Source organism: Cinclus cinclus, chromosome 15 (genome assembly GCF_963662255.1).
Source record: "Cinclus cinclus chromosome 15, bCinCin1.1, whole genome shotgun sequence".
NCBI classification, from domain to species: Eukaryota; Metazoa; Chordata; class Aves; order Passeriformes; family Cinclidae; genus Cinclus; species Cinclus cinclus.
Window position 1 is genome coordinate 12,689,965 of NC_085060.1, and position 16,435 is coordinate 12,706,399.

At 42.9% G+C, this 16,435-nt stretch overlaps 1 protein-coding gene across 2 annotated transcripts in view; it reads left to right on the top strand.

Annotated features, from left to right (window-relative positions):
* The first annotated feature begins 3,395 nt into the window (after positions 1-3,395).
* GAB3 (GRB2 associated binding protein 3) overlaps positions 3,396-16,435 on the top strand; it is a 65,475-nt gene continuing 52,435 nt past the window's right edge. For both annotated transcript variants that reach the window (XM_062503158.1, XM_062503159.1), the window contains exon 1: positions 3,396-3,868. In XM_062503158.1, the coding sequence (XP_062359142.1) occupies positions 3,797-3,868 (72 nt within the window). In that variant the 5' untranslated portion in view covers positions 3,396-3,796. The remainder of the gene's footprint in view (positions 3,869-16,435) is intronic.

Sequence of the window (16,435 nt, forward strand, 5' to 3'; positions counted from 1 at the left end):
TCAGAAAACTATCTGCTTGTGGAAATGTCAGTTGGGATGACTGTGGCATCTCTTTCTCCTTTTATACCTATAAGTTTGTGAATTAAATAAATACCTCTGATTTTTTCCATCCTCTCCATCCTGATTATCCATTTGTGCACAAAGAAATAAGAACTTTCACTTCTCTCAATATTAGTACAACACCACCAGTTGCTGTGCAACATGGAAACGGATAAGCTTAAATAGCAGATTTAACTTCTATCAGCGCTCTGTCACATCATGAAGGAGTTTCCCATCAATGCAAGTAGCCATTTTGTTCTCTTTTGCTTTATTAGTAGTCAAGTGTTGTTTTCCTCTGAAACATAAGTACCCTAAGTTAGGAAATTAAAGGAGTACACCAGTACTTCTATGACAAGCAGAGAATTCTCACAGGGTTCTGGCTGATACGAATTGCACACACATCCAGGGTCAAACTGATCATGGTTGCTCTGATTTTTGCTAGTGGCACATATGAGGTTAGTCTGGTGAGGGCGGTGTTGGTTTGTGTGGCAAGGCTTTGACAGCAGCGGGGCTGCAGGGGCGGCATCTGTGAGAAGCTGCCAGATGCTTCCTCCATGTCTAACGGAGCCAAGACCAGCTGGCTCCAAGACAGACGTGCCCCTGGCCAAGGCCAAGCTGATCCGTGGCAGTGGTAGTGTATCTGGGATAATGTACTTAGGAAGGGGAAAACCCAGAAAACCAGCAATAGAAGAGAGGATTGAGAACTTTCCATTTGGTTTCCATCATCAGTTCACCCTCTACATTTGTCTTCAACTAATTTTGTTGGGAAAATGTAAGATTTTAAAAACAAAGATTCTGTCATTCACCATCATGATGATGGATTTAAGAAAATAATTTTATGATTTAAATGTGGCTGAAAAATTTGCCCATGGACCAGGACAAAAGTGAAATCCCACTTCTTCCATCAGGATGAGATACCACTAATTTTAAGCCTGTTATTGTCAAACACATGTGTTAGTGATACATTATCAGCACAATGAAAGTTGTCAGTGTAAGAAAATAACTTTATTTGCTCTTTTAATGTTTGGAGCACAAATACCAAGAAGGCACAACAGCTTTCATAACAAACACGTTAACCCCCACATGCTCTGCTTAATTATGGCTTCCTGTATTTCTCCTCAGGCTACTGGCACAATAAGTAAGCTGGCACAGATTTTATTTATTCTGAATGTTCTGAGTGCAAGTGGCTGGGCAGGTGCTTTGCAGGCAGCTGAGCCATTGCAGCAGTTCCAGAGGACAGGAGCCGTCTGGCAGAGGAGTGACACATGGAGCAGGGAACAGAATCACTGCGCCCCTCTCTGTCACCATGGCTACCACTCAGCAGGTGTGTTTTGGGCAGAAGTGCCAGTTCAAGCAACTGCTGATTTCTTCTTATTTCCCTTGCATCACCCCCTCCCTTGATAAGGTACGTGCTATTGCAGACCATAGCATTTATCAGATCAGGAAACTAGTCCTGATACAGCTGGAAAATAATGTCTCTCTCTTTTTTTGACTCATTCTTTCCCAAACAGTCAGGTTTGTGATTCAGTTCCTCATGCAGACCCACAAATACACCATGTCTGCACAGTGCAGAGGGAGATGGCAGAAGTGCAGGGACAAAGGATGGGGACTGCTGGTGATTAAAGCAGTGCTATCACTGACCATAGCAAAGACAGAGCAAGAGCTCTCCTTAAGGCTGTGGTCTGCTATCCAATGTTTAAATTCATTTGGTAGCCCAGGCTCATTTTTCCCCTGTCCTGTCCCGTCCCCATTCCCTCTGCTGCCTTTCTGCAAGTGGTTATGCAGCTGCACAAGGAAAGCCACCTGTCTGAAGCATGATCAAGTAAAATATGGATGTTGTTCAGACAGTGCAGGGATAGCACATGAAGAGTATCCTGACTCATTTTATTTTGACATTTGGACTTTTGAAAGCCTTTAGTTTAAGGCTGCCGTATCTGTCCGGGTGACACAGCAAGTCACATATGGAAGGAACACTTCTGGAAAGTCACACTTTCCTTCCCTAAATAAGTTCCATGGCTGGATATATCTCTCCAAGAAGAAGTGTTGCAAAGCCTTGTTCACAAACCTGCTATTAAACACGTGAAGTTGTTAAAACATCACTGTGGATAAATGGAGCTGAATGAAGGTGGTAGTAGAATAGAAGGTTGGGAATTAAATGCTACTGCAAGACTGCATGAAAGCCATTCTCAAACAAAAATATATCTAGAAAAGTCAGAGCACATTTGAAATATGTTTATTGCTTAATCATTACAGTTTTCACTTGCATAGGATTCTTTTGAGACCAGTGAAAATGTAAAGCACTAGCAACAGGAATCTATGAGGTTGTACAGATTTATTTATGTTTTTATGTGAATTTACATAGGGCCTATATTTGTACAGTTGTGCCATTTATGGTACATGTTGTATTAAATATAATAAATACATATTGCAATCACAGTTTTGCTTAAAAACTTGAAAAATACATTTCTAGTGTGTGAGATTCCAGAAGAGATACTGCTAAAGAGCGCTGGCAGAGACCTGGAAAATTCTGTAAAGACATTAAACTCTCCCATGGGCCTGCTGGTGCTGACCATACCTTGCAGAGTCAGGCTGCGCTGCGAGTGCCTGCCTGGCCAGGGGCATGTGTAGTTACTTCAGAGTAGTAACAGACTCATGAAATCAGTGAAGAAACAATGTGTCCACTTTTAATAAGTCGAAGTTTAAAAGGTCTTCTGAAAAATGAACACAGATTTTCCCGTCCTTGAAAAGGCAAGAGTTTCCCACCCTGGAAAGAGGCACAAACTACAAGGCACAAACTGCAGCAATATTATGCACTCTGTGGGCATATTTTTTAGTTGTGACAGTGAAGTGGCAGTCTCCTTGAAGTCACTTTATGAAAAAGTATGTTTCTAAAAAATCTGTGATGACGTGAGCAGAAAAATCAATTCCTATTAAATAAATACAGGCAACTAAATGCCACTGAAAACCCGGTAACGATGTTTGTTAGACGTTGGAAGCTGTAGCGGAGGTTTCAGTGCGCACTGACCCCACCGGCTCTGGTTTTGCCTCCCGCTCCGGCCAGAGCCCTTCTCGTCCCCACGGTCCCTCAGGGACCTCCGCGGTCACCGCCGCCTCCGTAGCTACCACGGCTAAGCCGCGGGACTCGCCCGCCTCGCTCCGCCGGGCAGGGGCTGCGGGCATCCGCGGGGCTCCGGGCTCGGATAGCCGGCATCCCCGAGACGCAGGGCCGGGCTGCCCGGGGCGACGAGCGGCCGGGTCGGGAGCCGCCCGCTGCCGCTGCGGGTGTCGCAGTCGGCGGCGGCGAGCCTCGGCCGCCCATCACGTGCTCGGTGTCTTGCATTGTGCCGGCGGCGGAGGGAGGGCTGGCCGTGTCAGTGATCAATGTCATGACTTCTTCCGCGGGCTGGAGCCGCAGCAGAACGCATCTGAAGGAAGCTGATTGCTGCGGGTGCGAACTGGCTGGGACAATACACAAAGACGCGCACCCGCACGGGCGGACACACGCCCGCACACACCGGCGCACACACGCGCATCCAGGCACACGCACACTCACATCCCGGCACACGCACACTCACATCCCGGCACACGCACACGCCTCCCCGCACACACAAGCGCGCACACACGCACGGACGGACACACATCCGCGCACACACGCACGGACGGACACACATCCGCGCACACACGCACATAACAAGCACGCACGCACGGGCAGCCCGCACCCTGGCTCCCGCTCCGCCGCTCCGCGCCCGGGGGGAAGATGAGCTCGGGGGACGTGGTTTGCACTGGATGGCTCATCAAATCACCCCCCGAGAGAAAACTCAAGAGATACGTAAGTGCAGAGGCTTTTTTGATATTTTTTTCTCGCTAAAAGGATTTCGGCATGTGGTCGCTGTCTGGCTCTTCCTTTGAAATCTCTCGCCCGTTTCGGCTTAACCTTGGACCAAAACAAAAAGACTTCCAAGTCCACGCGCTTATGGAGTATTTTAGTTTCCACCGACATTCTTGTGCCCTCTGGAATTAACCTTTCCCGGCTCGTAAGATCATAGTACCTCAGCTGTTATGCAACGTATTTTAGGCAAAAAACCACATTTCGGTTTCAGTTAACGTTGCCGTAACTAACAGAATTGTTGTAATAGAATTGCAGATGTCACTTTCCCAGGAACGGACAAGAACATTCTCAAAAGAAAGGGAAAAAAAACCCCAAACAGCCAAAATTCTAATAATTCAAATTCTGAGGCTTGGCTTTGTTAAGATGCACTGTAATTTCTGTGACACTTGCTAAAGGCAATATATGCAATAGTTTTATTTACCAGTGCCAGATGCAGGTGTTAGCAGAAAGCTTCAGAAAGCTTTTTGGTCTGTGATAAAGAGGTGCTGGAAGATGCTGTGCTGTAAGGTTCCTGATAGCTGAAAGATGAAGGGGGCTGGGGAGAAGAAGCGAGCCCTGCATGGAGATCTGCAACTGCACTATGCCCCCACCCCCCCTTGTTTCATTCTCTATCTACTTGCCTGTTTGTCTAAACTTAAAAAAAAAAAAAAAAAAAAAAGTAATTTTGTGTGGCAAGCATAGGAAACTGTCTCACTGCAGGGGTGCGAGGAAAGCTCTCTGGGTAGGAATAAATGACCCTTAAAAATTTGCTTGGGACAGCATTAAAAATGTAAGCCCCTCATGGGACATTTTGCATACTCATTTGTGATGGTTCTTCATTAGGTGTGTTGTTCTGTTCTGCTGTGACACTTTTGGGATTGGTAATACCCGTTGAGTCATGCCCTTCCAAACCTGACTTCCCCTAGAGGTCTGCACCGTTCTCGAAGGATGCCACTGGCAGTGCCTCTGGCACTCCGAGCCCTATGCACAGCTTACATCATTTGTCTCATTCACTTCTGTTTATCAGCATTTTCTCTGGAGTGCTGATGCTGGCTTTTCCCAGTAATATGAGGCGTAACTCTCTTGTGGAAGAATATGGTGGATATCATTTGGTAGTGTATTTTTTCTTTGGCTAAAAACTAGCAGAAAGGAAAATTTACTGATGTTGGAATTATTTTTAACTTTTTCTAAGATAGAGTTTTTCCTGTAGACCACAGTATTTCATTGAAGTGGCCGAATATTTGCCCAGTTCAGTAGCATTTTCCAATTCTAAAATAACCACTATGATGTGTCTCACGGAAGCTGCAAATAAATTATGGACATCTCATTTTTGCTATATTTTATATCGAGTGTACTAATAGCACTGTATGGCAGGCACAGTGTAAGAGCCACTGATTCACCTGGTGTCATTAGTAACTCTGTTAGTGAAGCTATATTTGATGACTCAATATTCAAAAAAGGGCAAAGTAGAGAAAACAATGTGATAAAGCTGGGATTTGAAAGCCCCCATTATACAGTCAAGGTAGTAGTCACAACAGGGGCTCTGATCAGCTCACGAGGCTTCTAGCAGTGTGCTCTGCTCAGATGTTGCGCTACAAAACCAGGGGAAATTTGGTCTACATTATTAACCAAACATCAACCACTAGATTAGCCAGATCTCTGCAGATTAAGCTTTGTTGTCTGCTTAGGAGGATAAGGTAGTCCTTTGTCCATAATAAAGCAGAAAGAAATCTGGTGCAAGTACAGCAAAGCTTAATGTCCTTTCTCATATAACTGGTTGCACAGTGGATGCTACAAACCAAAAGGAAATTTTCTCTCACCTGTTGTAAACTACTTTCCCCCTATTTTTCGTAGAATTTCACCAGCATGCCAGCTTGTTCATTTTGATTCAGATAACTCGGGCTGAACCACAGTGACTGCTTAAAAACAACAAGAGTTTTAAAACAATGACTGTTCAAACTGACTTCAGTAGGTGTCAAGTGTCAACCGCTTACATGAGAATGGTGTTGGCTCTGGTTCTGAACTGACAGCATACATCAATTCCCGAGTTCAGCACCACCCTTTGTGTTCAGCTGGAAAAACCCATGGTCTGAGCCGAGCTTCCAGGGAGCTTCAAGTGCCAGCTTGGCCTGCTGCTCGTGGGACCTCTTGGACACTGCCCAGCCTCATTTGCTCTCCTGAGGTTGTCTCCCAGTTTACATTTCCCTGAGTTCAGCATCCGGCCTTTGTAAGATCTGACTGGAGGGTCCAGTGTTTTACACACAGATAAATTCTTAATCCTTCACCAATTACATCTATCACTAAGAAAATCTATTTAATTTCAATGGAATATGTGGTTAAACAATAAAACAAAGCAATGAATTCAGGTTGTGAGATTGGGAGCTGCAATAGTCCTGCTGAAGCCACTGGGAGTATTGGCAGTGTTTATAAAATTAAACAAATAAATCTTTCCAACACTAGAGCCTATAGACCAAAGCATACCTTCATTTATATTTGTTCTCTGATTAAAGCACTTAGGTTTTCTATGCATAAACAAGTCAGAATTTGCTTCTAGGTAAGAAGAACATTATTTTCAAAACTTTGAAAGTGAAAAGCAGGTGTTAAGAGTCTATATTTTTCCTGTAATTTCTTACAAAGCCGATACTCTTAGTAGCACTATTCTTAGAAGTGTCTTATCATTCCCTAACAAAGGCTGCTCACTTGCATGTGCAGGAAACTAACATGAGATTAATCACCCAAGTGTAACTTTCTGTAAAAACAGAGAGCTTAATGCTAAACACAAAGAATTCATTAGAAAGCACAGGGAGCTTTGCTACAGCAGGAAAATACTTTAATAGTGATTTAGTGGCATGGACAATGCTTTTTTCTCAATCTGATACTTGAACCATGAAACCACCACGTCAGCCTATCTATAGAGGCAGTTGTGCAAGGAGTCTCCCAGAAGAGTATTTGGTGTGTGTTGCAGTTCTTTGTCCTCTAAGTGTGACCCGAAAGCTGTGCTGCTTTCATTTCCCCACTTGGTTCCAGCTTTTCTCACCGACCAGATCTGCGTGGGCCTGAGGGGTGCCAGGGAACAGCCAAAGCTGGGGGGAAGCTGGATATGGGGCAGGAGACAGAGAGGAAGAAGCTCCTAACAAAAACTAAGAAGTGGTGTTGATGGAGGTAAAGTCCATCCTGCTTTAGACCAAAAATATGAAAGTATCAGCCATAACTTGACGTTGAGCCCCACAGGAGGAAAACCCACAGAGGATTTTGCTGTTGATTTTAGTGGATCAGTGAATACCAGCCTCTGTAGGAAATTAGATGTAACGGGGGAATCTGCTTCAAATTTGATGGGTTTTACAGTTCCTCATATTGATGCTGAGTACAACCATCACAATTCGGTAATGTCAGCCTTGAGTAGCTGTCTCCTTTATAGTTTTCATGTGGAAATATATCTGATCGCCGACTCTTATTATTTGTTGTTTATTTATTGGGGGAGGTGGAAGGAAGGAATGGTTTCATGGCCTTGAAAAACAAGACTTAACACAGCCAGTGCAAAAAGTCACAATGAAAGGAAAAACAGCATAGAAGATGGCCCAGAGGATGTCTAATTAAATAAGAGACTGCTGCTATTGAGAAGACACTTTGCTCATGTGCTGACAAGGAGTAGGAGATGGGATTTTTAACACACAGCTAATTGCAAGGTCTCCTGAGATCCCTGTCCCACTGTTTGTCACACAAGTGTGGAACAGCACCGGTAGCTCCTCTGGATGCCCTGCCAGTGTTTACTTGCTGTTAGTGTCAAGTTATGTGGTTTGCAGTAGTAAAGGGCTATATACAGATGCTTGCTTGTAGTGAGTCACTGCAGCTCCATTAAAATCAAGGCTATGCAGCTGTACCCCAGCTGAAGAGCTATTTTTAATCTTCAGTGCTATATAAATTGATGAGGGAAGACCACTTGCTCAAAAAAGGGCAAGATTCCCACTTTATTTGAGTGACCGATTTCTTCAAACATTGTTGAAAATCAAAATTCCTTGTCAGCATCTCTGGAACGAGAGTCCCCAGTGGACCCCATATTAGAAAATGTAGCTTTGGGCTTCCTACCACACTTCTTCTTGGACTGACTAGTCTGGGAAGACTAGAGAGGTGTAAATTAATGCATGCTATGGCAAAAGGTGGTGGAGCAGTGTTCTTTGCTGCTGTGTCTGTGTGTGGGGCAGTAAGTGCTGCCAGAAGGGAACAGCAGAGCCCAGCCCAGCACCTCTGACCGTTGGAGGATCTGCCAGATCCCAACCGCAGCACACCAAGGCTGGGGGTTTAGAAGATAAGAGAATCTAGGCGACTTCTCCATTTTTAGCTGAAGTTCTGGTATTTATCAGGAGAACAAACAGGAAGTTACTAAGAAGAAAAAGTAAAGTAGAATGATGGAGGAGTTTGCTCAAGTGATAGGAGCAGGAGTCACAGAGCACTGCGAAGGACGCGTGGGATGGATAGCGTCTGCTCTCTGATCCAGCGCTGGGCTGCTGTCACCAGAGGACATTGCCACCCTCCCCTGAAAGAAATACCCAAGTGCTTTGTGAGGTCAAGTACTTCTGCTGGTTTGGGGTTTGGGGGAAGTTTCTGAAAAATATTATCTAGAAGAAACCCGAGTTTAATTTTTTTCCTTAAATCTTTTTGTTTCCAAATGCTTCTTAGAAAGCCTCTCCTCTTGAGTCCTCTCCCTTTTGAACAAAGAATTCTGACCACCTTTCATACTTTCCTGGGATAAATATCCCGAGTTCCCTGAGTTTATTTAACCAATTTGCACAGGATTTTTAACTGTGGTTCATAGGCTGGGTGGAAGTAGGAGTCACATGGAGTGCAGAAAGTTGTCAGAGCCTTTTTGCTCATTCCAGTTTTAAGTTTTGTCCCTATATATTTTCTCCATTTTTACTTAATTTTAAAAAACAGTGTATACTTTATCCATCTGGTTTTTATATTTAAAAACACTGAATTTTGAGAAAATTAAGACTTTCAAACAGAAGCTCCTGTGTGGCAGTCTACATGTTCCCTTCTCTGTGAAATCATGTATAAATTGATACAACTGAACTCAAGGGAGGAGTTTCCACCCCTAAAAATAAGCGTTTGCAATTAGCTATGTGCAAATCAGACCTTGTTTTGGTAGGTTAAATATGATGTTTATTCTAGACTGTTTTCTTCCATTTTAACAATGTTTTGATAGTTTAAATGCAATGTTTAAAGAGATAGGTTGACTTCTAAGAAAGAAAGAATTTCTAAAAAACACTGCTGTTCTTGGCAACCTGTGTATCAGAATAATTTCCCTTGAACTATTTATTTGGGTGGAGCCATAATAGTCCTGAAGCCCCAGCTTAATCTTTGACTGCATGTTTTCAGTGCACAGGCATGTCCAGCTATTGGTTTCTATTCAAAAGAGAAACCCACAAGTTATCAGGTCTTTACATTCAAAAATAGAGCCTTAAAAAAAAAATGCTAGTTTGAAATAGAGAAGGAAATGTTGATTCAAGTGGTAATTAAACAAGTGATGCAGTCAAACATGGCTCAGAGGAAAATGCATTCCAAGTCGTGCTTTCGTGAAGTCTTTGTTGTAGCATGAAATCTATGGAAATATGGAAATATGGATAAACACATTTCTTCCACCAATGATGCATTAAAGTATTATGAATATTTGTTATGAAATTTGATAGGTTTTTAGGGAAAGGGACAAGTTTATGCCTAAAATGTTACTTGTTAGAAAAACAGTAATTTTATTTGGGGTTTTTTTTTGTCCTTTATATTTGATTTGGAAATGAATTAGTAATGTGATAAGACAAGGAAAAAAACCTCTGTTTTGAAATAAAATTTGCATATCAAAACATTACTTCTAGCCAGATAAAATATATTTTCTTCTCTCTCATTTAATTGTTAAATAAAATGCAGCACTTTAACTTTTAATTTTTTTTCTGCTTTACAATAAGCTCCTTGACTTGTTTCAGTTTGTGTTGCATCAGGAAAATAAACAAACAGGGTAACAAACACATAGCCATGCAAAACTCAGTTTTAAAATCTGCTGCAGCTTAGCATTTGTTCAAAATAAACGAAAACTGGTGCCTAGTCTTTGTGCCAGAAAAATACTCCCTTTCTGAGGCTACTTCATTCATAGCTTTGTAATTGTTAGAATGAGACAACTGTTCTTAGAGATTTTGTTATTCCCTTCGCTCCTGATGCCAAAAACCCCACCTGACCCCTGCAGTCAAAACTGCATTTTAGCTTTCCACAAAAGCCCTGAACAGCACATTTGAGTTACCCAGGATCTCTTTTCATAGAGCGTTTTACAAAAAGGCAGAAAAATGTTGTTATTAGTATGAATTTGAAATTACTTTAATGAGAGTGTTAATTTAAACTGAATTTAGACTGTCGTATGAAAGTTTTTGGCTCATTTTTGACAATGTTTTTTTTAAAAGACCATACTTTCTGTAAGGCCTGCAAGTGATAAATATACATCCTGTGACTCCCAAGTCTTGAGACCTTGGGTTATGTGTTGATATTTCTGTTGGACAAAATGGCCATAAGGGGACCCTTTCTAACTTTGCAATTGTTGTAATGTCAGCACAGCACATAGTGAACAATCTATTTTTACATACCAGGCTTGCAAACTGTTTGTAGAAGTTCAAGGTTTTTGCAGTTGTGAAGCCATTTTTTCAAGCTGACGCAAACTGGTCGCGCCAAGGAGAAGCCAATAGTTCAGAGCAAGCATGAACCGTATTTTACTTGCAGGCTTTACCAACTGAGCAGTAAAGCCACAAACCTTACCAAAGTCCCGGGTTTCTGAGCACTGGGGAAGCTGGTTTTGTGTGTCTGCTGTAAAGCTGCACTTCCAGGGGCTGTGGCTGGTTCCACAGAGGAACCCCTGGCAGGCAGAGGTGACTGTGAGCTGATAGATCCCTGTGGGAGGAGAAGAAACCTGAAGAGATGCCAGCTGAGTTTACCATAGCAGTGAGGAAACAGTTTCAGAAGAAGTGATACACTCCTTCACCAAGTGTTTGCTGCTGTTCCAGCTACATCATCTGGATTGTTTACTAATATTTATAGTGGAAGCTTTGCAAGCTTAACAAGTTTTATTTTTTATAAGTTCAACATTTTGAACCCAATATAAGAAAATAATTGCATTCTCACTGAGACCTTAGGTTTAAAAATAAGAAGCACTCAAGTAGCTCAGGGAATTGGGTTTTTTGAGATTTTCAAGTGCTTTGCTCCCACTGAAAAAAAGTTTGGAACATGTTTTCACTGGGTCCTTCCCTAACTCCAGTGTTACTTTTATAGGTCTTCACCAGTTTTCTTCACTTTTCCCAGTAAAACAGTGAGATTTGGGACTGTCAACTGAAAATGGGACTGTTACTCCCATTACTTCTGTTACTGTTACACTTTACACTTTTTCAAATATTCCTTTTGGACGGATAACTGAGTGTCACATCAGCCTTGAGCTATGGTTTATAAAATAATGGCGAACTGTTTTTCAAAAGTGATGGAAAACCACCAGCTAAACCCCATCATTATTTCAGAATCCTCCCCAAAATCCTGCTTTCATCTGCTCTGAGCCTGATAAATAGTCAAGCTGAAACATCATTAAGACAAACAAACAGAAAGGTTAGGGGACAATCAGATTGGCATAGGAAAAGCAGGCTTTGTGGTGGTGACTCTGCGTTGGTTCCCTTCTGCATCCCTCTCCTTTAGGTTTGCAGACTGGAAGCCTAATAGTTCTGTTATTTAAGGGGAGAAAAAAAAAAAAGAGGCATGGATTGAAGTGTTACTAGACTGCAATGCTTTAAGAGTTTTAATATGTTCCTGTGTTCTTTTTTTTTGCTTTGCTTTTTTTTTAAATTCACAACTGAAAGTACTGTTGCTATGTTACTGTAATGGTGTGTGGGCTGCTAAATAAATAGAGGGAGTTTAGTCCATGCCAGAAATAGAAAACCAGGTCAAAGGTGACATTTGGGACATGTTGGGGGAAAAAAAAAAAAAAAAAGAGGCTATATAATTATTTATTTTCTTCCTATTATTCTCTTCAATCTCATTAACCCTAGGCTACTTAGAAGGAAATTACAACAGAATTTCTGAGCATGCCAGAGTATAAAAGAATGACACCTTGGGAGTTCTAAGTCTTTTGGCTTTGTTATTTGCAAGATCAGATTCACACAGTAAAGCAGTGGCACCTCACACTCCAGTGAACAGAGCAGGTAGCAGGAGGTATCAAAGGACACAGGGACTGCTGAAAATTCACTCTGCAAAGGCGCACACGGAAGGGAAAATCTGTCAGAGGGAGCAAGCTTTGAGGGAAAATAAAACAGGAAATTTGACTCCATTGTCCTTTTGGGGGTAGTCTGGCAGGTTCCCAAAGACCAGATATACAAAAATGTGCTGAGGCTCTTTGCAAGTAGCCCCAGGTACCTGCCTGCACCTTCAGCTGCCTGAACATCTTTGTGAACCTGGTTTGTGAACCTGCACAAGAGCAGGACCATTTCTCCTCTGCTGCTTCTGTGTGCTCCTGCTATACCTTGGCACCATGAGCTCTTGTTCAGGCTCCAGGGTCCGATTCAGTAAATGAGGGGCACTGCAAGTCACTTAGGTGAAAAGTAGAGCCCAGTCCTCCCCCCAGCCATGAGAGCTGAGGCAGAAGCACCCTTTTCCCAGGAATGAGCCCAGCAGCCTCCTGACTTGCAGAGGGAGGCCTCTGACTTTATTCCCAAGACGGTATGGCAGATGCTAGAAGCTCAGGGCTGTGTTCTTTGAGCACCAAAGCCCTCACCCCTCCCAGCACCGCCGTGGGCAGGCACTGTGCCCTGGTGGGCTTTGCCTTGCCCTTGGCCCCGCTGCTCCCGGGAGCATCAGTAGCTCTGAGACCACAGCAGAGCAGCTGGAAGCTGCCAGACCTTCCCCTGGCAGGAGGTGGGACATGGAATGGCACTGAGCCATGAGTTAATTTAGCAGATTTGTAATTCATCTGGAGGACCTTCGCTTTAAATATATGTGTTTACTTATAAACAAATTATTCATGTGACACATGAATGTTACACATGAGGCCTCTGATTTCTTTGTGTGTTAGGGAAGAAGCCCACAGCAACAAGCTTAACCAGTTCAGTGCATGCAATCCTATTAGAGATTTCTTGGTGTTATTTTTGTAGTTCCACAAATCTGTTACTTTTCTGCAAACAGACAAGCTCCCCCTGTGCAAGAGACCTTTGGATTTGAAGCATTCCAGAAAATCCCACATTTAGCATAAAATTTATAGAAGAGGATTAAATTAGAGGTACAAAGAGATCCAAAGTTCCAACAAGTCTTGATCCTAAATTGCACAAGGTTTAAAATTTTCTTTGTTGACCTTCCTTGAATGAAGGGATAGTACTTGAATGACTAGGAGCTTTTCCTAATATGATGGATGTGAATAGATACTTTCCTAACATTCAGCCCCAAGCCAACCCGTAGTGCCTTAGACCTTGGGGTGTATCTGACTTTCTGTGTCAGAAAGCAAACAAGTCGTTTATCTGGTTGTTATTTACTTTCATCACAAGTTTGCTGCTGCAATTGGTTGTTTTCTACCACGAACAATATTCAGCCTCACACTTAAGGAGAGGATGTTAGAGGTTTTCTTGTCCCCTGTGGAGTTCAAGCCCTCTTCTGGACTCTGTCAAATTCTTTACCCTTGCCAGAGACTGCATTTATCTCAATTACTGAGATATATCTGCAATTACTATGATTAATCTGTCTTTGGAGTGCATAAGATTTTAACAGGTATTTTCTCCACAGAAATCTGCAGCTGGAAGAAAAGCAACCTAGCCTGTCCTTCCCAGGGCAGTGTAGCATATACTCAGGAAACTGCCCAATTTTAAGCAGCAGCAGCAGCATTGCTAAGTGGAATGAAGGATGTATTATGCTCTCTGCAGTTCTGTTACGTTGTCCTCCTAAGGGACCTCTTTGCGTTTCATTATATTTCCAGGTCCTTGAAATGATCCTCTAAAACTTATAAGCAAGCTTGTTTTGCTGGTTGGTAGATTACCCATTAGAGTAGTGCAGATGGGCTGCAGGGATGTTTGCCTGTGCTCTTTGTTGGGGCAAACAGCTGGATTGTTAAACTGGATTAAATTGTGCCAAGGCAGAAGCTGGGAGACATGGTCAGCTTTCAGATTAGCTGTAGTTAGCTGGATGAAGATTAAGCATATTTGTATTGCTGCTCTCAGTCACTACAAACTTCCTTCACTGTGCACTTACCTTGTCGTGTGGTCAGAGATGCTTTAATGAAACTTGCCATTTGAGAATGGGTGACAAAAGTTTGGGAGGTGAGGAGTCAAAGGGAGCTTGTGTGAAGCTGTAGCTGTGCAGTCCTTTCCAGATGGAGAAGGGTAGTCACAGAGATGCACTCCAGTGACAGGTCTAAAGCAAGATTTGCCTGTAGTTTAGCAGCCTCAGCTATATGAAGACATCAGCAATGGTGTGTCTGATTCTGATATGCTCAGAACTCACCATGCACCCACAGACAGGTTTCAGTTTGACTTGTTTCTCAGATTTACTGGATTTGGAAATAGAACCGGGATCTCTGTATGAGCATATTGTTGTAGATTTTAGTTCAGAGATTGGGGTTTTTTAAAGAAAACAGGTATTTTATGTGTCATCTATGCATATGAATAAAAGATAAGGAGCAAAGGAAAGCACTCAGATGTAAGACCTTATACTATTAATGGGCATAAAGCCTAAGATCAGTTTGTTGTAGGGCAGCTGGTCACTTCTGACTTCCAGCTCGGGTTGCTGCAGTCAGAATACCTGTTTTGAGTGGAAACATGGTTGTGTAGAATCACTCCAGATTCAGTTCATGGTGCACAATCTTCACGGCTCCTCGCTGGAATAACAAGAAAAGGCACACGAGCCTGCACAGCAACAGCAGCAAAGAAATACGGTGTTGTAGCATAACTGAGTCCATACCATCGAGCATTGAACTTTTCCCTTCCAGAGTCAAGTGCACCCATAAAGAACAGAAAGGCCAAGTAAGCACTGGCTTTAATAAGCTGCTAGAATTGGGCAGTTGCACAGTCAGACTAGAGGGTTAGTTGATGTGAAGCTTTCATTTGCCTTTATGAGTTTACACAAATCTGCTTGGAATACCTCTTTGTCCTCTCTGAAAAGGCTTAATGTGCAAAGTACTTTGACTCATCAGAAAAAAAACCTTGAAATAGAAATGGCACCTCATGTTCTTTAGCAAAACAGGAGTTTAGAGAGAAATCAGAAACTAAAAAATGTAGTCTCAAATTCTAACCCATTATGACCATATTTATGGGGAACATTTAAATTATGTGAACTGTTTTCCTACATATTCCTTACTAGTAACAATAGTACTTTGTGACCGGTGATGTCTCATTGCCTTTTAACACTGAACTTGAATGTCAGGCTGAGATCAAGGCTTTTTTCTTTAGCTTTTCTATGAATTGACTGAATGCAGATCAAGCACAGAGTCATGGTCTTCAGCAACAAGGTAGTGGGAAGAGAAAAGCAGGAGGGGGGATTTTGCATCCCAGAGGAAACCCCCAGATCTGCCAGTATTAACAGAGCTCCTGGTAGCTCCAGTGACACTGGGAGAGATGGTATGTGGTACAGGAACTGCAGTTTTTACCAGCTTGTGATTGGAAACTGGTGGCAATGAATGGATATGAATATGTTCAAATGCACAGGCTTGGTACATTTTGTGTAACATCTCACTCAAAATTTCCCACAAAAAGATATTTCAGACAGATAGAATTATGGTGAGAAATGAAAGAGGAGTTGCAGAGAAACTGGTAACTTCTTAAAAAGAGTAAATTCACTGAAACATCTCACTTTCTATTTGAGAGATTAAATCTATGCATGGTGCAGCCATTTTTGCTTTGCGTGGCATAAGATTTGCATGACTCATGGCCAACAGTATGCTGGAGATCTAGAAATACAGAATGCAAAAGCAGATGCTGGCTGCTGGCTGGGGGATTCCTGCACCATCTCTGAAATGATGACTCTTTGATGGGGCAGCACACAGAGTGAAACCAAGTGCATGTAATGCTTCTCCCCGGTGAGGGTATTGATCTAAGGGGTAAGAGACAATGTGAAGACTGCCAAACACCTCCTGTCCTAGCAGCCAGTCCCCGCTGATGAGGATGGATGATGTAATGGATCAAGCAGGAGAAGGTTTGCCATGAAGAGGGTGTAAGATTTGAAAGGCTGCCCATAGGAATGAGGAATCACAGCCCTAATTCGAGTACCAGGCAGCTCAGCAGATAGCCCAGCAGATGAGTTGCTATGCACCACGGCATGTGTGAGAACACGGAAACACAGAATGGCTTGGGTTGGAAGGGACCTTAAAGGTCATCTCATTCCAGCCCCCTGCCAGGATGCCACCCACTAGATCAGGTTGCTCAGGGCCCCATCCAACCTGCCCTGGAACACTTCCAGAGAAGAAGCAGCCACAGCTCTCTGGGCAGCCTGTGCAGTGCCTCAGCGCCCTCTGAGTAAAGAACTTCTTCCTAACATCCA